Source organism: Anser cygnoides, chromosome 2 (assembly GCF_040182565.1).
Source record: "Anser cygnoides isolate HZ-2024a breed goose chromosome 2, Taihu_goose_T2T_genome, whole genome shotgun sequence".
Classification (NCBI taxonomy): Eukaryota; Metazoa; Chordata; class Aves; order Anseriformes; family Anatidae; genus Anser; species Anser cygnoides.
The window spans coordinates 68,336,495-68,359,191 of NC_089874.1; the positions used below are offsets into that span (position 1 = coordinate 68,336,495).

General features: G+C 40.0%; 1 protein-coding gene across 9 annotated transcripts in view; it reads right to left on the reverse strand.

Moving 5' to 3' along the window:
* The window catches only part of MYRIP (myosin VIIA and Rab interacting protein), a 221,509-nt gene that overhangs the window by 44,030 nt on the left and 154,782 nt on the right, over nt 1–22,697 (reverse strand). For all 9 annotated transcript variants that reach the window (XR_010829395.1, XM_066992319.1, XM_066992317.1 and 6 more), the window contains exons 4-8: nt 17,507–17,643; nt 15,762–15,842; nt 15,048–15,145; nt 14,648–14,728; nt 12,993–13,142 (exon numbers count right to left, since the gene is read on the reverse strand). Coding sequence is in view for 8 of the 9 variants with exons in the window: in XM_066992319.1 (XP_066848420.1) it covers nt 12,993–13,142; nt 14,648–14,728; nt 15,048–15,145; nt 15,762–15,842; nt 17,507–17,643 (547 nt within the window). In the remaining variant the exon portion in view is untranslated. The remainder of the gene's footprint in view (nt 1–12,992; nt 13,143–14,647; nt 14,729–15,047; nt 15,146–15,761; nt 15,843–17,506; nt 17,644–22,697) is intronic.

The following is a 22,697-nucleotide window of genomic DNA, read 5'->3' on the forward strand; positions in this document are numbered from 1 at the left end:
GAAAATCTGTAGGTTTGACAACTTTTCTGGTGTTTTGTTTAAATGGCAGCTTCTCGCCTGCCTACTCACCATTTCATAAACATCACAGTAAAGGTTGCATTATGGCAATGGCAGTATTTGCACTTAGCTCTCAGCTATCTTGAGATCTGCTAACAGCTAAGCTATGATAATGCAGAACTTGGCATGGGGTGCAAATATCATGGAAGGAGCTCAGCAAATCCTGCCCTAAGACCTCTGCTTCTGCAGCATCACTGCAAGACGGAACCTGAGCAACTTAAATCTAGCTTGGAGGCATCTGCACTGTGGGACAGATACATCCTTCAGATGGATTAGAAAATAGGCAATAGCATGAAGGATTTTAAAAGGGAGAAGGCTAGCATGAGGGGCCTGATGGACAAAAAGCACTGAAACACAGAAGCACAGCAAAGACACTGTCCCATGTAGTGATGGAGCCTAGGACCTCAAATACACTGGATGCTTATAGAAGACAAATGGATTCTTTTAAGTTGTGTGCTGAAACCTTCGGGGCAGGTCAGAGGGAAACTGTTGTCCACAGTTTCTGTCAACTTTCTGTGGACAGCACAAAAACAATATGTTAAACTACTGCTAATTCCCAGGAAAATTCCTCCAAATGCAAGAAAGGGAAAAAAGGTGCCTCTAAAACTTGGCTTGAAGCCTTCCACATCCTTTTCTATGCCTTATGTGAATCTTTGATAAAATCTGTCTTGGATTGCTCTGCTAGAAGTACAGCCTCTTCTCACTGAAGATGGTTCAATGTCACAGAAGGCTTGAGGACAGAAGAGTAATGCCATGCTATGACAGCTGACTGCATCCCAGCATTCAGATTCTGAAAAAGAGTAAAAAGATGCTACTGAGGAAGCTGTTGAACTAACACTCTTCACTACTACTTTTGCAGTTCCATGTAGCTGTTTTATCTAGAGAGATTAAAAAGATCAAAAATTGTCATTGCTAATAAGCTCCAATTAAGTTGTAAATAAAAGAAGAGGGCTGGGCTATCTCTTGTTCTGAAAGTCAGTTTTAGATAAGGATGGAAGGATAGATAATACAATTGTTTTACTCAGACAAATATGGGTGGAGAGGAAGTATAAATACTAACTCCTGATAGCAGTTCAAATGACTGGTACAACCACAGGTAACCCTGATAACTATACAAAAAAAGGACAGACAATACCCAAGACTGGGGCAGGAATATGACAGAAACATGTCTTGGCATGAGAAAAAATTGGTCTACAGTGGCATAGACATGCCCATTTTTTTTTATTATTATTTTTTTTTTCAAAGCACAAAAGCAAATGTCTAGAAGTTCACCTCTAATGAATTACTGGCCTGACTGGTGACTGTATTTGAAGAACAAATGACTCAAGACCTCCTTTTGTTTCCTTCATAATTAAGAGCAGAGACAAAATAGAAAGTTAGTCATCTGGGGTGAGGTTGCACAGCAAAAGCTCTAATCTTGGTTGGCACATTTGCATCACCTTCAGCTCAGCTGGCACTGCTTACTCAGCAGCTGTACAGCGATAGTTGCATGGCCGCCTGTGTGGGCTATAAACCCATGTAGATGCCTGCTGACTGCACTGCTATGCTTACTTGTGGCAGACTGCAGAAGTATATATTACTATGTTGCATTTGTGCCTGCCTTCTTCCTGGAGATAACAGCCCATCTGTAGATCCACATGGGATGCTTTTCATATAGGAAGCAAACATTAAACTTGAGGGAACAGGACTGAGAAGCCTACCTGGTGCTTCATGTAGCTGAATGTGGAGGCAGACAGGAGACAGAGGTAATGCCAGCTACACTGATAGGCTCTTGATCAGCTGACATTGGAAAAAAGGGGCATTTACTGAATGAATGGAGGAATCGTAGCCTAGAATCTTTATCCATTACCTACAAACTTGGACAGAAATAAGATCTCAAGCAGACAAACCAATCTAGTGCATTTGCCTCAAGCACACAAATAATACAGTAACCTAAATACAGTTTTCAAAAGGAGACAAAAATGTAGGAGCTCTGGTCCTGATTTATGAAAAAACAAGAAGTCAAGACCCTTCCCTCCTAGTTGAAAACACTGATACTTTTTCTAACCAGAAGTTCTGGTTCCTCAGAGAGAAAAACAAAAACAAACATACACCTGTCAGCCAAATGGTATTTTAGGTGTATTTATTTGTGACGAATTACAAAGCTGCCCTGCCCTCTATGTTTGCAGTCAGACACTAAAGTCCAACTGTTAGTTCCTGCAATAAATTAGTATATCGGGAGATGGCACTGCAACCAAACAGGTCGTTTGCTATACCCCTGGCACATGTTTCCTTCTTGGAGATACATGCTGCATACCAGACTGCTGTGCGGTACAGCACAGTTTGCAAAATACAGTATTGACAGGCATTTCCCAACACTTCAGTTAGATGAGTTGCCCACTGAATCCTGCCCAATGGCATCTGCTGTGAGATGTTTTGTTTATTTTTCAAAAAGAAATTCCAAACACATTATTTTTCTACCCCACCTCTTCAGGCAATTTCTGCTGCATAGTTATAACATCTTGACAGAGAGAACTCAGCCTTCATCTTGTACTGGGGTAGCACTAAAAGGAATAATTTTTGCATGTACAATCTCGTTTCACTGCTGTCCTATGTCAGTTCTGAAGATTAGAGAAGGATTGGATAAAAAGTAACCAGATATGAAGTCTTCTATTATTTAACAAATATAAATATTTCATCTTCTGAATGTTTATAACAATTTGCAAGCTTCTGGCCACTGGATTAATAAAACCAGAACAAGTAACCTAAGGGAAGAACAACTATTTATAAAATACATTTGTGAATATGATAATCTATTGATTATTTACCTTGAACAACTCTTTTATATGTACACATATTCTATGGGGAGATAATATACCTATTTTGTTCTACATTCTTCCCTAAAAGATGAAAAAGTATCATCAATGGTTAATTCCTTTTGCTTCTAAGGAGAAGCCAAATTAGTAATACAAAATAGATCCCCAAAGCAATTGGTTGAATTCTACATAGAATATTCTGGATCATGCATGTTTTTCTCCTCACTTCTCTCCCATTTCCCCCTATTTCTTTGGTCTTGTGTAATTAGTAAAACCTAAATTTATTCTGCACTTATTTACAGTAGATAAAGGACTGTTTTAAACCCCTGGTGCCACAAGGGTAAGGCAGCCGCAGGGCCACTGTGACAGGAGCCCTTGCAAGCACTGGGACATCAACACAGGGGTTGAGAGCAGCGAAGGCACCTGTGGATCTGAGCAGCAGAGCCCTGTGTGCTGTGCAAGCTCCAGCCTATGGGGAAGCTGTTAAGCTGGGCTTTGAAGATTCCTTTTCTTATTCAGTGATGAAGCCTAAAATTGACAGCACAAACACAGGTGACTTAGGTACAACCATAACCATCCCCACTCCTCACCTGCAAATTTTACAGCTACACCTGTTAGTGGTGCAGCAAAAAAACTATCACCCACTTCTCATCTGTGCTCTATAAATACAGTCAGTGCACAGGCAGAACCAGCAGGTCCCACCCACCTGAGCAAATACTGTAGCAATCCTTAAACATCAACAGCTAATGCATCCTTTGGTAAGTAAACTCCCATACCAGGAAGAAGACAGGATGAGCTTGAGAACGGTGACACTCTGCCACACCATATTTATCTCTGGAAGTGATTTTCACTCTGCTCAAATGTATGCAATCCAGACATTTAGCAGAGGGAGTGAAATACCAAGCATCTGTTCCTTAGTTAATCTTGTATGTGGCAAAGTGTCTGTTAACAACTCTATGGCTTCTGAAAAGGGGCAAGAACAGGCAGACAAATGGGAAATTTTCATACTCAATTGAAAGAAAACTCCCTTCATGCTTTGCCCCAAACCCTGCTTAGGGTATCACACTATCCTGAAATGCCACCTCAAGAAGTAGCTTTGTGCCTGAGCCATCAGGGCAAATCCTTGAATAACAGACTGGGAGAAAGCAAAACTGCTCTTTCTCCTGTAAAAGCCTCAGAGCATCCATCCGTCCAGGGTCTGCCCAAGATGACTTGTTTGCTAATGACAGAGGAGACATAGCTTGGCTACGTGTTAGGTAGGTTTTCCATCCTTTCACCATCTGCTCAGACAGCTATTCCCTTTAACATTTCTGTTCCTATAACAGGAGTTCAAAAGTAATGCTCAGTTAATCAGGGATAGGTCCATCAGCAAAACGAATTGCACAGCTGCGTAAGAACATGTAGAGCCACATTTGGGTGTGCATTTATTTTGGTTCAGCCTAGATTAGCTGACCTTGAGGACCTGGAGATTATAAAGGAGAGAGACAGGAGATTATTCCCCAACAACCCCATTGATGCAGGGTATGCAAGCAGCTCTACACATTATCACACATAAGTATAATCCGGTTTTTGATGGACTTTTTTTTTTTTTTCCAAATAAGAAAACTCTATTGTTTTTAGCGCAAAGGATTTGTAAGCTAGTAGTAAGGAATATTTAAATATTGGTACCATAAGATGAGTATAGACATTCTTTTTTGTACTTATGGAATTAACAATTTGGGAAAGTGGTAGGATGCATAAAATAGCATAGTTCAATCAATGTCATGGATGTATGTGAGCAAGTCTGTAGAAGTTTCTGGTAAATCAATTATTACAAGCTCTGACAGGAATAGAGAGACGTAACAATGCAATTGTAATCTAAATAGTACCTTTGCAGGTACCTTTTTTAGGTCAGTTGTTATTACTTATCACGTATTCCTGAGTGGCTCACTCCTCCTGAACTTTAAGAAAACAACAAACAAAAAACCAGCAGTGCAGATGCTTCCCGGTCGCATAACACCCTTCATTTGAGGACACTGAGAGCTTAGTTAGCATCTTGTGATGACAGTATCATTGTATTATTTACAGATGAGAACATCATTTACACATTTACAGTAGAGAAACTGAAAAGGACAGATATCTGTTCTGGTATAGGGCAATATAATTATAAGTTGGTACTAGTCTACTCCACTGGAAGAGTGGATGTGTATAAAAGCATAGATGAAACAGCATTTTCATCTCAAGTCTAGTTGCAGCCTCACACATAAACTCACATTTTCTTCAAGGGAATACACATTACTGAACACAATTAATCTTTTTTTCTTTTTCTTTAATTTCTAGGTTGCTCAACCTTTCATGTCCCTTTCTGACCCTCATCTACAAAGCTGTGATCAAAAGAGCACTCACCCATCACAGAGGATCACTGCATGTCCTAGTCAAACAGCTTGACAGAGAAAGCCCTAAGTGTTCCGTGCTTATTTGCTTCTCTCTGTGACAATATACACCCTGTTTTCATCTAAAAATATAGTAAGATTTGTCAGGCAGCCTCTCTCTGAGCATCATAAGTTTTACATAAGACACTAAAGCTTTGTGATAACCAACAGGGTGTTAGGATAGCGTCTTTAAAAAAAACTGAAAGAACCATATATGATCTATATTCTTCAGAAAATAACGCTGTAGAATGACCATCTTTCTCTGTCCCTCTCCTATTCCCTTTCATGCCTTAAAACCCATCTTGGCTTGCTGGCAGTAAATATAATTCAGCTGAATTTAGGCCTGCATGGGCTTGATCATATATCTTGCATCCAAAACTGTCTTTTTGGATGTTTGTCAAGTGCATGAATAGTACTATACAACTGAGAATAAGTAATCTTCTGCAAAAGCTGCATCTCAAACAAATTCTAGTTTAAAATAATTCTACAAATACTACTTTAGAAGGACAATGCTGTTGAGCCTTGCAGTGAATGTTTAGCCACCTGAAACCTTAAAAAGTGATAACTGCTGAGTGAGGATTGCAAAGGCCTATCTTTTGATTGTTGTAGCCTATCCTTCTGCTACAGTGGAAGGTGGGAAATCAACAAGATTGCTGTGGCCAACACTGTCTTGATCTGAAATTCACGAAGCACCATATAGTCAGGTAACTCCAGATCATTTTTCCAGTAAGACCACAATGTTACACCTGCAAAACCAGCAGATTTTGTAGCGTGCAAAGTACTTAGAGAAAGCTGGATTGTCTCAAAATAAGTATGAATAAAAAAAGACCCATTATTTCTAAAGTACCAAGAGCTTTTCCATCTCAAAGTTTATTGTTCTTTCTTGTTCTGTGTTAGGCTGTGCAGAGAAAATGGTGCTGCAGCTGGCTTTTGCTGGAAGGAAACAAGACAGTAAATAACTCATAAGGATACAGCTGATGGGTTTCTGGATAAACGAACACCTGCCTTATTGGAAGTAGGTCTCAGCAACACGTTCTGTGCAACCTTCTGATCCCAGCTTATGCATAAAAGCTAAAAGCTCCATCTATGACATGACATATTTATTACTTAGAAGTAAATATGATGCTTCTGATATGAGTCATTGACAGGTAAGAACTGATGTCTGCTGGCATAAATTTCTACAGTGTTATGCCTCCCTCATCTGAAGCAGCTCTTCTGCTGTATCATGAGACTGCTAAACAGGACTCCTCCTTAAAAAGCTTTTCTTCAAATATTTGTTTGGGACAAACCTATAAAGTTACAGAGCACCTGAAAAACCTTCAGGGATTTCCAAAGCAGTGTTGGACCTCAGGCTTTAAACCAAATCAAAAGAAAGAAAAAAAAAACAACTCACGGTACACAGGGGACCTTATAATTAGCTTAACCAGTAAACTTCTTCTTCCCTTGAGGGGCACCATAATGTGTATTTAATGAAATCCTCCTTTTCCCTATATTCTTAGCTGTTTTAAATACTATAAATTATGGATGAGCTGCTGTTTATATATGCAATCTTTTAGCTGTAAAATAAAGACTGCTAATACAGCACTTAAAGCACACCAGGATACCTGCACTCCATCAGTGTTTGAATGGGATACAATATGCCAACTGGTCATCTGCTATCACTGGCAGTGACGTATGGGAAGAAATGGAGTGAGAAAGCACAGAATCATCTGTTCGTTGTATTAAGCTCCTCCTATCCCAACACTATACAGCCTTTGCTTATTGGTAATGAGAAACAACTGGTGCCATCCATATCTTTTTATGAGATGGAGAAATAAAATATTCAGCCATGCAAAAAAATGTATTTTTAGCATGGGGAAGAGATCTTAAAGAAATTGAAAAGATAAAAAAGGAAAAGACAATAACTTCAGTACTGCAGTTAATCAATCAATAATACATTTCAGGGAGATACAAGGGGGGGGTGGGCTCATTAATGCAAAGATCAATAGATTTTGCTCTAATTAAGCATGTCTCACACAGTTGGTCTGTTGAAGCTGTGATGTTCCTAGCTTCCAAAGCTCAAGTTCTCTGCATACAGCATTTACTTCATAATACAAAGAGGTAGAATAACTTATCTAATGGTCATTTCAAAGCAAGTGATTTTGGATGAGCAGAGAGGTAATGCAGGGCTTCCAAAGCTCACTGGAATTTTCTGGCTGATGTGGATGAGCTGCACATAAATAGCTGTGAGTAGAAGAAAATTACTTGGCAGCTGTAACGACACTGTTAGTAATCTGGGATTAATACAGATCCCCCCACTCTGTTAGCAAGTGTCTGATAATACAGTGCAATGCAATAAGGCACTTTCCTGTGCCTTTCTGTCATTGTTTTATTATTCGTTTATTCTTCCCTTATGTTTAATCTATACTGCTTTTGCTTGCTTCAAGTAATAAGTTGTTTGCCAAGTTAAAAAAAAAAGCCTTAAACAGACGGAGCTCTACTTAAACAATCCTTATGCGGAAACAGGTTAATGTAAGTAACTCCAGCCTCTGTAACAGCAAACTTGGATAGATTTGGGAAAAAAAAGAAACTTTTATTTTTCTTCCCTTAGGGTTGTTGTGGCTGACCTCTGCTCAACTAAGGCAACAAACACATACAGCTCAGTGGTAGGATGTGTACATGAAAATTGAGGGTTTGCATTATTTTGGTGTCATCAGTTAGGAAATGTGAAAACTTCACTTGTTTTAGTGCAGCCCATGAAGATTTTCTGTCACAAATTTGGACTCAAGAGCTCCAAAATCCTCCTGGAAGGCTGTAAGGAGCTTTTCCTGGGAAGTGGACCTGGGCGTAGTTATAACTGCCAGCTTCTCTGTAATAGAATCATAGAATCATAGAATCATAGAATATCCCGAGTTGGAAGGGACCCATAAGGATCATCAAGTCCAACTCCTGGCACCGCACAGGTCTGCCCAGAAGTTTAGACCATGTGACTAAGTGCACAGTCCAATCTCTTCTTAAATTCAGACAGGCTTGGTGCAGTGACTACTTCACTGGGGAGCCTGTTCCAGTGTGGAACCACCCTCTCGGTGAAGAATCTCTTCCTGATGTCCAGCCTAAACTTCCCCTGCCTCAGCTTCACACCATTCCTGTGGGTCCTGTCACTGGTGATAACAGAGAACAGGTCATCTGCCTCTCCACTCCCCCTCGCGAGGAAGTTGTAGACTGCGATGAGGTCCCCCCTCAGCCTCTTCTTCTCCAGGCTGAACAGGCCCAGTGACCTCAGCCGCTCCTCATACGTCTTACCCTCTAGGCCCTTCACCATCTTCGTCGCCCTCCTCTGGACACTCTCCAACAGTTTAATGTCCTTTTTGTACTGTGGTGCCCAGAACTGCACACAGTACTTGAGGTGAGGCCGCACCAGCGCAGAGTAGAGCGGGATAATCCCTTCCCTCGACTGACTATCAATGCCGTGCTTGATGCACCCCAGGATACGGTTGGCCCTCCTGGCTGCCAGGGCACACTGCTGGCTCATATTCAACTTGCTGTCAACCACAACCCCCAAATCCCTCTCTGCGGGGCTGCTCTCCAGCGTCTCATTGCCCAGTCTGTACGTATAGCCAGGGTTTCCCCATCCCAGGTGCAGGACCCGGCACTTGCTTTTGTTTAACTTCATGTGGTTGGTATTCGCCCAGCTCTCCAATCTGTCCAGATCTCTCTGCAAGGCCTTTCCACCCTCATCCGAGTCCAAGTTTGGTGTTGTCGGCAAATTTGCTCAGAACATCTTCTAGTCCTACATCCGAATCATTTATAAAAACATTGAAGAGGACTGGCCCTAAAATGGAGCCTTGAGGGACCCCACTAGTGACCATCCGCCAGCCAGATGTGTCCCCATTTAGCACAACCCTTTGAGCCCTGCCCGTCAGCCAATTGCTCACCCATCGTATGATGTTTTTGTTAAGTTGTATGCTGGACATTTTGTCCAGTAGGATCCTATGGGAAACCATGTCAAAAGCTTTGCTGAATCCAAAAAGATCACATCAGCTGGTTTCCCTTGATCAACTGGATGGGTGGTCTTATCATAAAAGGAAATCAAATTTGTTAGGCAGGACCTACCCCTCATGAACCCATGTTGGCCGGGACCAACGACTGCATTGTCCCCCAGGTGCGCTTCAATAACTTCAAGGATCGTCCTCTCCATAATTTTACCAGGCACTGATGTGAAACTGACAGGCCTGTAATTGCTAGGGTCTTCTTTCTTACCCTTCTTGAAAATTGGCACATTTGCCAGCTTCCAGTCCAATGGGACCTCATCAGATTCCCAAGATCGTTGAAAAATAATTGAGAAAGGTCCCGCGATGACGTCTGCCAGCTCTTTAAGCACCCTGGGATGAAGTCCATCCGGACCCATGGGCTTGTATGGATCCAGGTGGAGCAGCAAATACTGCACACATTCAGGGTCAGCTGGGAGTTTGTCATTCCCACCGTCATGGTCCTCCAGCTCAGGGTACCCTGGGTCCCGAAGCCCATCATCAGCATTGAAGACAGAGGCGAAGAAGGCATTAAACGTCTCTGCTTTGCCTATGTCATTGTCTGTGAGGACCTTCCCCATCTAGTAGCGGATCTATGTTTTCTTTGGTTCTCCTTTTTCTGTTCACATATCTAAAAAAAACTTTTTTGTTGTCTCCCACAGACATGGCCAGCTTCAACTCTAGTTGGGCTTTGGCCACACGAATTTTCTCCCTACAAACACGAACAGCATCCCTATATTCCTTCATCGTCGCCTGACCCTCCTTCCAGCAGCCGTACACTTTCTTTTTTTGCCTTAGCTCCAGTAGAAGATCCCTGGTCAGCCAGGCCGGCCTTCTGCCCCGCTTGCCTGACTTCCGATATTTTGGAATCGCCTGATCTTGAGCTTTTAGGAGGCAGTGCTTAAAGACGGACCAGCACTGATGGACACCAATGCCTTCAAAAGCAGTTTCCCAGGGGACCTTGCTGACTAATTCCCTGAGCAGCCTGAAGTCTGCTTTCCCCACATCCGGGGCTGAAGTTTTGGTGGCAGCTTTCCTTCTGTCACCATAAATTCTAAACTCAACCACTTCATGGTCACTATGACCGAGACGGCCTCCAATTGCCACGTCTCCCACAAGACCATCTCTGTTCTCCAGCAACAGATCTAGGAGGGCTCCTTTCCTAGTTGGCTCCCTTAGCACCTGCACCAAGAAGTTATCATCTAGGTGCTTTATGAACCTCCTGGACTTGCTCGTGTCAGCCGTGTGGTGATCCCAGCTGAAGTCTGGCAAGTTAAAATCCCCCATTAGGACGAGGGGAGTCAATCTCGAGGCACCTCTTAGTTCTGCAAAGAATAATTCATCAGCGTTGTCATCCTGGCCAGGTGGTCTGTAATAGACTCCCACAACGACATCCCCTTTATTTGTTCGTCCCTTAATCCTTACCCAGAGGCTCTCAACTTTGCCATCGCCAACTTGAAGTTCCACACAGTCCAGCCTATTCTTCACATACATCGCCACCCCACCACCTCGCCTACCCTGCCTGTCCCTCCTGAAGAGCCTGTAACCATCTATTGCAACAAACCAGCCACAGGACTCATCCCACCAGGTTTCGCTTATGCCAATGATGTCGTAGCTTTGGGACTGGGCCAAGACTTCCAGCTCATCCATTTTATTCCTCATACTGTGTGCGTTTGTGTAGAAGCACTTCAAATGCACCTCCCTACACGCAGCACCTTGTGTATCCGACTGAAGGGCCTCACTAGGACACAGTCCCTCTGATTCTAGCACATCACAGTTTTTGTTTTGGAAAGAAAAAATATTGCAATAATTTTGACAGAAAAGGTAACTTTCTCAAATGATAAACAGAAGAGATATTGATGCAATTTAGTCCTCCAAATCTACTGACAGATGCATGCTTACCATTCATAGCTGTATGAAGGTGAAGTTGAAATGAAAGCAAGCTTAGGAAAAGGAATTTGCATTGTTCCATTGCTGCTGCTGAACATCGAACAGGCAGTAAGTGCTTTACACTTGCTCTGCACAAGCGGCCTTTCAGTATACTTTCCTAGCAGGCTAACATAACTGCATCAACATTAGCTACTGGGCTTATTCTAGTTTTCCAAGGATGTCTAGTTATACTAATTCCTCTCTATTCAAAACAAAGCAAAAATAAACACATGCATACTTCAAAGGACAAAAGCAAACAATAGAGCAACACTAGCAAAGCAAAATGCAGAAACTGAATTTATGGAAAGGTTGACAGAATCTGGAGCACTTGGTTTAATGGAAGACAAACCAAAATGTGACAAATCTGGAAAAAGAAACTTTTCAAAGGTACAAAGTTTTTATAAACCACTTAACACACCTGAATCTCTCGTACTGACTGATGGCTGCAGAAGTTTTGAAGCTGTTCTTTGCAGCTGTTCTCACCTTAGCATGGAAATTTTCCACAAGTCTACCTGTGGATGTCTACCTCCACACAGTTTACAATTTCTCAAATGAAAGGAGAACCTCCCTCTGGTGAAAATTTGAGACTCAAACTTGTTATTTCAGAACAGAATTTCAAAATGTGTTGGGTTCAAGTTTAACTCTCCAAACTCAAAACAGCAACAGGCTTCTGATGTAATAACTGAGGATATGAAAAGTGTGTTCCCCTAGGCTCTGTCCTTAAACTCCAGAAAGAAAGCTTGGTTGTGTCAGAGAGAAAATCAGCTCTCCCTCTCCTGGCTCCTATGTACTACAAGCAAGTTGCCTAGAAGCTACAGAGCAAAGCGCTTAAACATGCTCACTCTGACTTGTGATTGCTCAGTAAACAGCCGCAGCTTAAAGGCATTACTCCTCCAGTTTAGAAATAGATGGGGGAAGATACTTCCATACATATCTCAGCAGTTCTGGCCCACAGTCTTAAATTCTGGTGTAAATCTATTTTCACTGGCAGCATAAGCTAGCATACTAAACTGGAGCTAAGGCACAGCACACATTCAATTCTGATGGCTTTGCTGGGGGGGAAAGCACACATGAATGCAATAGCAGGACATTTGGGAGCAGCAGCTTAAACCACTGTATCAAAATTCACTGGAACTCATCTGTCACTGTCTTTGCCCTCCTATTGTGAAACAGCCTATCCAAGCCTATGGCTTATTTTCACTTCTTTTCCCTTGCTGCTCTTCTTAAAATGTTACTAATGCAGCTTGTCAGATTTTCTTCAGCTTTATAAGCAGGAGCTAAAGGCATTGTACTGAGAAATAAGTGAGAGGAGGAAGAAACACTCTTCAGTGTCAGGCATAAATGGTGCTCTAAAGTTTTTACTTCTTTGTTGTTGTGGTACTGACTGTTTTCTTTAAGATGGCTAAGGTAACAAATATAATTTACAGAAATCTAACACTGTACAAAAGAAGACATAACATTCAGCAAAAATCCAAATTAAATCTAAGTAAGCATAAAACTTTTTAAGGAATAAACACTGAGGCATGGCATCCTATTAGCTTTCAAATCAAGCAGCAAGACTGCTTGTATTATGATCTTAGTTCTCCCTAACACACTCACCAATGCAAGACAATCTCTCTGATGTACTTTCATAGCCCATGATGTGCTATGGAAATCACACAACTGAGCAGTATGTCTTGTTGTTCTCTGCAAATCTGTATGTACCTTTCTAGGCAGTAAGTATATTCATCCAGGATTTCAATATTCCAGTTTTGTGCAGCAGAAAGCATCAATATTTGTATTTAGTCACTCACCCATAATGTGTAGGATCCCCTGCGACTCCCTGGAAAAGTCAGCATACTCTGATCTGAAACAGCAACGGATGCCAGGCCACTGCTTCTGGATGGTGGCCATTCAAAGTCAGCTTCAGCCTGCTCGGTTTTGCTTTTCGGCTTCTTTATAATCTGTAAGGTTGGGGTAGGTGGGGTGGGAGCACAGGAGATGGAGAGAGAGGGGGAAAAAAGTACTTTTTTTTTTCTTTTTTAGAACATCACATTAACTCTGTGTCAAGGCAAACTATCCAGAAAGAACACTGGAGTTTCCCTTTGCTTTTTTTCACAGTTCATGCAGGGATGATTCTGACAAGCTGCTTGCAAGTTTCTCATCTAAAGTCACACTGCTTGCAAGCACATAAGCAACAATACAATTAGTCATAACCAATGCCTGTAGGAATATCAGAGGTGAATTAAATAAACATGGAAACCTGTTCCTACTGTAACACTTTAAACATTAGCAGCATCTAATGTCAAGTATTTTCTCAGATAAAGAACACTTGCAAAGAAACATAAAATACAACATATGAGGGGAATTTCAAAGGCTCCCATGACATCTAGACTCATTTCTACTGAAAACAAAGAGGTTTTAGGTGTCTAGACACTATTTTTGTTTTTGCAAATCTACACCGTTTTAAGAGAGACGTCATATAAATTACCTACTACCCTACACTGACAGATTATTTCCTGCTACACTTCATTTCCACAACTTTCCTGGCTTCTGTTTAAAATATATACAGAACATTATTCTACAGCATAAAAGATCTCGTTAGGCAGCTTTTGACAAAAGTGGTAGCAATTCAAGTTTAGCTGATATAGACTTTGGACATTTGGACTATCTCCTGATAAGGAGAATGGATCTTCTAATATCCCTATTAAAAAAGAAGACGGATCATTTCCCATTGAGCATATACAGATGTGGTAATGAGCTTAGTTCACACGGAGGCAGACTGAATAAGCAGAGTGGTTGCTTCTCTGATCCCTAAAACTCAGAATCACTCTGTTCATGTTTGTCTTGCCTTGCTCCAGCCTGTCCAGACAAACTCAAGGGGTATTTGTTCCCACTAGCCCTCCATTTTGGCCCTGCATCTGAGCCAACTGCAGCTTTACAGGCAGAAGACAAAGCTTCCCAAAAAAAGCCACACAAATCAGGGTTCTGTGGTATTTTGCATCTCTCACATAGAATCCTTAACAGAATTGTATTTTAATGATTAATGTTTTTTTCATATGTTTTGTAGATTCAGAGTTCAGTAGAGTTGGTATAGTCAAATGCCTGCTCCTTTATAGTGGAAAAACTTTGTGCCTTTTGTGAACTGAAATATATACATAAAATCCTAGTAAGGAGGGTCCTCCTTTTCCCAGCAAGCATATCACAGACCTGAAGGAGTCTTACCTCTCAGCTCTGAGGGTGTAGGCTATCAATTTAGGCACTGGATTAAGCTTATTTGTAGATTAATCTCTCTGTCAGATACAGCTGATTAAGCCTAGATTGTTGTAGTTCAAATTGCAACTTGTCATTTACTGTGTACTTCCTACATTGGTGTCATCCTCTTCTCTGTTAGCAGAACCACAGCTCACCAGACTAAAGAACTGTGTTTTGGCTATTGAACAAGCTATGGAAAAAATGTCTGCCATACCTTCTGCACGATGGTTGTGGCCAGCTCTTCTATGAGGTCCTCCTTGTGTTTTTGCAAGTAGCAAGCCTCGTTCTGCTTGTCCTGCATGAAGACAGTTATCTGTAGATGCTAAGATCACATAAAAATGGCCTTTCCACAGAAATTGTATAGATCAAAAAGTGGGTAATATGCCCTATTGGCACTGTGGGAAGAAATTGCAGGTACTTACATCATGCATCACCTTCTGAAACACAGCATACATCTTGAATGCAAATTCATAAAACTCATACCTAACTCTGCAGGTGATGCACGTCGTCACTTTTTTTTTTCTTTTGTATCTACTTGTTTTCATACTACTACCCAAATTAAAAGCAACATAATTGTTCTGTTTAAATTAACAAAACGTATTAGAAAATGTTACCAGACTGTCACTGTAGGTCTCTGCCTTAGAAATAGCTTCTTCCACTGCTTCCTCTGCAACACGTAAGGCCACAGCAAGGGTATCCATCATGCTGTGTCCTAGGTGAAGAATAAATTGAAATCACTGTGTTCAGTATATACATATATTTTGCATAAAGAACTGCAAAATTCAGACCCCTATTCTGGACATATTTTCAAATCTCAGTTTGTTCATGGCTAAATTTATTTCCTCAATCCATAATCATGCATAGCAAAATAAACACCTTAAGAGAGAGCAATAAATCTCAACTTCTATTTAATTTGTTAAATTTAGATATTAAACATGATAAAACATAGTATTTCTAAGCTGCTTATCTTAGAATCCAGAAAAATAGTTAGTCATAGGAGGAAAATCCATAAGCTTCCTGTAAACACCAAGAGGATATGAGAAAAAGAATGAAAAAAATATAAGCATAGGAAAGGAAGGAAGAGAGAAGCAGCAAATAATGAACATTAAGACAATCATGTTAGAATAAGCATGTAATATCTGGAATAGTAAAGCAAGAAATCCGAACAAAGTTCATGTGAACACAGAGGATTTTTAGTATCTTGCTAAACATTTTAGCTAAAAGACTGTTGGATCTGTAAACAAGACTTATCAACACTCTAGGCTATTTGTCCAGTAAGTCAAAGTGTAAGGATTGAGTTTTAATTGAATAAGTTTTTAGCAGTGTACCTTCTGTCTGTCTGCAGAATGTAGAGTCACTGCCACAAATGCTTCCTTCATTTTCAAAGCTCCCTTCAAAAAAACCTCCTTCTGCTCAAAAAAATGACAGTACCATGTGTTAGTATAAGAAATATCCATTCACAGCAGGGATATTATTAGATTAGAATATTCTCTTAAGGTACAGTGACACCTCACACAAAGAGGGATAACCAGATAATTCCCCCTACCTTTTTGTATAAAGCATGATTGCAGCCATTTTTGCCAAAAAAACACACTGCTTTTATATGAAAGCCCTAGAAAATTATTTGTACTGTAAACGAGAGAGAGGAAGAAGCTACTAGAACATAAAACTTACATGGTGAAAGTTAAGTTTGCGGAATTTGCTTTTAATATGGCATTTGGGGTTGAAATTGATTATATATTTTAAAGGGCAACGCTGTAGAAATAAGCCGAAACCTAGACATGTATACTAGCATATATCTTCAAATGGAACAAAAGGTTTACCTAACAGTCACATGGAGAGCAGAAGAAGAAAGTTATCAGCGACATTTAGACTCAAAGGCCTTCCTCAGAAAAGTCTCATAGATCAAGCACATGCCACTCCAACTCACCATTGCACTGTTCACAGTTCCACTCAAATTCAGTTACAATATGGCTTGAGGAAAGACAACACGTCATAGTAAAGTTCTGAAGGATCCATACCCACAATTTTTAAGTCCACTGTCCTATTTCCATCCTGATTGGTATGAGCATTCTTGCCTTTACACATATTTGTGTATCGGCTGTTAAAGAATCTTCTCTAGAAAAATGAATTGATTGCAGAGACAGCAGAAAGACTAATATATCAGAATTCAATACATTGCTCATTTCTTCCTAGAAGTTTTTATGCCAGTATTCATAAGAAACACCTAGAATTTTCACTCAGGATTAGAGAGTCCACTTACCATCATATAACTTCAGAAAAAGACAAGCTAAAGACTACATAAAAATTGCAGTTGCTGTAGAAATTTTGAAGGAATTACATTAGAAAAGTATCCAGTCTAATAAAGCCAGTGAAATCTCAAATGTTCAGCCAGTTGTGCTTTGATTAATTCATTAAAATTACCACTCTGACACAAAATACCCTTTCTTGTAATCTATTTTACATCTTCAATTACTATTACAGGGTTTTTAACACTTCAGGAAGGATTGTGTCTCTTCATTTAAAAGGGTGCCACCAACACAGCATCTTTTAACCATTTACAAACATCATTACAATAAAATGTGGCCTGTTTGAAATCTTTAAGAAAGCAAAGCCTTAAGTGAGGACAATCTAAGTTTTGGTCAACTTAGATATATGGAATGTATCCTATGTTAACAAAATTTTGCTTCAAATGCCATAAAATATGTTCTCAAGCCAAATGTTGAATGCAAGATTATTTTCTTATCAATTGACTACTCAGGACTATGATAAATTTTGAGACATGGACTAGAATGCAAACTGCAATTTACTTTATGGACTGAAGATCACAATTCTGCTGTTAGAAGGAGTGGCATAATTAAGATTATCAGTGGCATAATTAAGATTAAATATTATTTGAATTATTAAAACAGCTCTCTAAGGCACTTCACCTCTTTTTCTCTCTACTATGATATTTCTGAAAAAAATATAACCTTTAAATTATTATTTTGGGGAATAATCTCAGAATTTTCATTGTTTTAGCTCGTGTGTTAAAGTAGGTAAACTAATAAGACATGAACACAGCTGTTTTTACCTATTACATCAGGACAAACTCCGCTTTCCAGTCTATGCTTCTTGTATAAGTTCTTCAGGACTTTGGCACTTCCAAAACACTTAAAACGGCTCTTCACATTATTATAGTACCAATCCAGAGACTGGGTCCTCAAGAACCTAAAACAAAAAATAAACAACATATTTGGAATGATTCTACAATAAATAAACCAAACTGTTTACTATCCCTTTATATCAAAAGGGATCTTTACAGCGTTAGAGCATAAAGATACTAATTTCTGAATAGTTCTTCAGAGTTTGTATCTTGTATGTGTCTGATACTAGAACAAAAAGTAAAGGTAATTACTGAGCAAATATCTGCTTGGCATTACTCAAAGTTTTGTTTTGTTTTGACTACTATCAAAACAGCTGGTCTCCCCTGCTACATTACAATTCCAAAACTACAGCCTTTTGAAAAGCATAAACAAGCCTTGGAACAGCACAGGAAGGTTTTAAAAATAGCCTTTATTTCCACAGTTTATGAGATAATGCAAGAACATTAGCCCATTAGTACACTCAAAAATAAAATTTTCCTAAAAGTATATCACTGCTTTTATTTATGGAAAACACTATTTTGAGGACCTCAAAGCAGAATGAGAAAGAGAAGCAGGCAGACAACCTTTTGGGAGGATGTTCTCACAACTGCAGTTTGGTCTGTTACGTCCAGCAATAAGCATCATTGATGTTAATAACGGAACCTACTGGATCTGTCCCCAGAGCTCACAAACTTTTAGAAAGCCATGAGATACTGTTCAGCTCTGTATTCTTTTCCACCTGGCAGAGGGCACTCACTTCACCCCTGTTCCTTCAGTGGTTGGTGGTGGAGCATACGCCATATGCCCAGGCAACATAACCACAGGTTACTGCAGGGAAACCCACAGCACACCCATGTGTTTCCTATAGAAGGTGACATTGGGTCCTAAGCACGTAAGCACTAAGGTCCTACCTGTAAGTTAAAGCTGATTTACCCAGACGCCTGCAGGAAGGAGAAATAAGCTTGAGCCAGTAAATATGAGTTAATTCTGTGCATTCTCTTTCCTGTCTGGGCCCATTTGTTCCTCTGCATACTGCCACAGTTGTTTATTTTTAGTTAATTTACTGCACTTACAAATGCAGTAACCAAGATATTTTGATATGACATGAATACAGTACAGGCTACTGTCCTGGTTTCAGTTAGGATAGAGTTAATTTTCCTCGTAGTAGCTGGTAGGGTGCTATGTTTTGGATTAGGATGAGAAGAATGCTGATAACATGCTGATGTTTTAATTGTTGCAGAGCAGTGCTTACACTAAGCCAAGGACTTTTCAGCTTCTCGCTCTGTCCTGCCAGCGAGCAGGCTAGGGGTGCAGCAGGAGCTGGGAGGGGACAGACCCACGACAGCTGACCCAAACTGGCCAAAGGGGTATTCCATACCATCTGACGTCATGCTAAACAATATATAGGGGTGGCTGGCCGGGGTGGGGGGCTGGCTGCTCGGGGATAGGCTGGGCATCGGTCAGCAGGTGGTGAGCAATTGCACTGTGCATCACTTGTTTTGTATACATTATTATTATTATTATTATTATTATTATTTTCCTGTCTTAATAAACTGTCTCTATCTCAACTCACAGGCTTCACTTTCCCGTTTCTCTCCCCCGTCCCAGAGAGGGAGGGGGGAGGGTGAGCGAACGGCTGTGTGGTGCTTAGCTGCCAGCCGGGTTAAACCACAACAGCTATGAAGGCAATTCCCCCCTTGTACTAATTACTAAAATAGAGGTCTTAAACCTAGAAAGTCCATGAGCTTGTTACATAATTAAGCAGAGATGACGCAGAAGAACTTAGAAATCAAAATGTTAAGGTTAGTCACCAGTGTCAACATGCTAACCCCCGCAGAAATTATTACTGTCAGTAGTGCTGGACTCTCATCGCTTCCATACTTGAAGAAATTCAATGATTTAACTCCATTTATTAAATCTGGGGCCTTGGGTAAAAAAGAAAAACACAAAACCCAGTCTAAACTTTACATTTTTCTTCAGGGACTCTGGACTTTTCTTTATAAAATGAAAAGCACATGAAAATCCACAGTTTTTGTTTAACATACGCCATTTCACAAGAAAATAAAATCTCACCTTTTGTGAGACTAACAGTGTAGTTCTTACTCAGCACTAACCCTTAAGAGATGCTCAATAGAGACCAACTACGCTGAGCAGAGGTTTCAACTAAGTGCTTCCAGTCAATCTCTGGATTTTTTGAGTGTCAGTATAGTTAAACAGGAATATCTGCTTCATGTAAAGCAGAACATCACGATCTAGTTCATTCCTCTGTCACCACTGGGAAGTGTTTAGTAGCAAACAACAGCAGTGATAAGAAACGTGTGCCTGTGGTGCTTAGGAACATGGTCTAGTGGTGGATTTGGTAGTGTTATGCGATGGTTTGACCTGCTGATCTTACAGGTCTTTTCCAACCTAAATGATTTTATGATTCTATGCATAGGTCTGTCTGTGAAGCAGATTTCTGAATTCCTGCAACTCTGCCACTAAGGAACCAGTTATGATCAGTAATCAGGTCCAGAGCAGGGCTTGGCAGCTGACACATCAATGAATGCCTTGCCTCCATTCACATATGTGAATGGAGGCAAGTTGCTCTGCAGAACCTGCAGTTCTTTGGTGTTTTGAGATCCTACCTTCATTGTTGGCAGGAACTGTGTGCTTTCATGTAAACTGTACCAGAAAGGAACAAACTGTCTTCTACTTGCTGTATTTGATTCCATTTTGTCCACTCAGTTTCTGCATGTGCTAGGAGCATAATATATCAGTCAACAGCACGGAGTTGCAATCATTACTATGGATATAACTAAGTTTGGATAACTGGGCTGGAAGAGGCTTAGCAAGAGGTATTAGCCAGGAAAAATGCTCTTCTGCCCCATATTTTTTTCCCATGTTACCATGTTTTCCTGGGTCTGATCAATACTGTTTTTGTAAGAACAGAAAGCTAATTAGCACTGTTTTCTTAAAAGGACAATACGCTGCTTTGCAGCTAACACAATTTAAGGGTAGGCTCTGTATTTGTAATGGTAACATTTTCCATACATGAACTTTGGGAGAGTAAAATTGATAAGAGATTACACATCTCAAAGAAACAATGAAAGAAGACATGCTTGCTTCTTTGTACTAGCTAATCTGGTATAAACAACAGGGTTGGGAATTTTTTTAAACTTCCTCATTTCTGCAGGATTAACACTTTGTGAGTAATCTAAACATCTCACGCTTCTCTCTTATGTGTTGGAGAGCTACCATCAGCTCCAAATCTATGATTCTGTCCTGCATACATTTTATAGGAGATTATAAGGTCTCTTCTAAAGCTTTTCAGCCTCTTAACTTTCCAGTAAGTCACAATGTGCCTGCTGACTCTTCTGGGGAGAAAGGATTTGGAGAACAGAGCAGTTCTCCTTATAGATACTAAAATAAAGGGCTCACTCAAAAGAGAAATAAGAGCATTTTCCCCTTGTTTCAAAATCCTTTACTGTTGACCTGTATTTTAAAGTCATGTTCTGCAAAGGCTGTTCCATGAGGCCAGAATAACGGAAGACTATGCCACTACTAGCATTAAACTGTAAAAATTTAACGCTTCCCTTATTACCACTAATAGAATGTGTGCAAGTTCTCTCCACAAAATCAAATTCACACAGAAAGGATATTAATTGTATGCATTTTAAAGAAGCAGGAATGGTTGAAGCTATTTCTCTTTATTTCTGTGCCACAAAGACTGCTATGTCTTTATTTTTAAATACCCTTAAATGTTAAGGACATTCTTTGTGTTATATAATATTACCATGGAGCTGAGTTACATTTTGACGTGCTTTTCGCAGTGGGGAATACTGTGATTTTAAAATTCTGCTTTACTAGAAAGTGTGAAAGCTAAGCAAACACTTGTGCTTTAATAACAGAAAAACTTGAATGAGTATTAAAAGCCCCAGCCCTTTTTTTAGTGCAGCAATGTGTTTGCTTTAATCAAGTAGCACCATAGGAGTAATGGATAAGCTTATGCAAAATTTTTATAAGCAAGAATATTCCATACAGTTTTCAATACATTTCTCACCTCCAGCACTCAACCACTCCATTTTTAGGCTTCTCCTGAGGAAAAGAGTACACCAGCTGTGCTGGGGAGCGGGGACATGAACCATATCTGTCATTATTAGTGGTGATCACAGGAAAATCATGTGAAAGACATGTAATATTACCAGTCAGCCCTGATGAAAATTAAGTAAGCTGCCACTGGATATTTGAAACCAAATCGAAAGAAGTCCAAATCCAAATGCTTGCCTAAAGCTGGAAAGCTCATATTACGAAAATGGAACATTTCACATTTTAGCTTCAAAAAGCTTTTTTATGAGGGTATCTTAAATTACAGGATACATTCATTCTATTTGTGTATGATCTACAGGATTTATTTTATGACATAGAAATCACAAATATACAAACAAAAATGTTGCCACTGAAACAAACCTTCCCCCATAAACAAAAGGAAAGATTTCACTTTATCTGAATGCATTTTCCCGTAGAAATTTCATTTCAGATGAAATTTTGTATTTTTGTTTTTCCCCTATCTTCCTTTGCTGTAAAATACACTTCAGCGTCTCAATATTTTTTCAAAGGGAAGAAATTCTGTATCCTGGTCACCCTGTACTGGATATTTTAAAGGCAAATAACAAGAATTAATCAATAAGCATCATTAGCAAATTTATGACACTCATATGCATGCAACATGCTAAAGCAAACATTACAAATTTATCCTTTGTACCTATCCACTGAAGTAAGGCAAAATTCAAACAAAAAAAATCATAAATCAACTTCAGAATGCAGAGAGCAACATTAAAACACTCTCAGGAAAATCTGGTCATTGAACTTTGCATTAATGCTAATGAAATGAAATTATTTTCAGTCAAAATATAACAACTAAAATATAACAGTGTCCTGGTTCCAGTTAGGACAGAGTTAATTTTTCCTCATAGTAGCTGGTAGGGTGCTATGTTTTGGATTAGGATGAGAAGAGCGCTGATAACATGCTGATGTTTTAATTGTTGCAGAGCAGTGCTTACACCAGGCCACGGACTTTTCGGCTTCTTGCTCTGTCCTGCCAGCGAGCAGGCTAGGGGTGCAGCAAGAGCTGGGAGGGGACAGACCCAGGACAGCTGA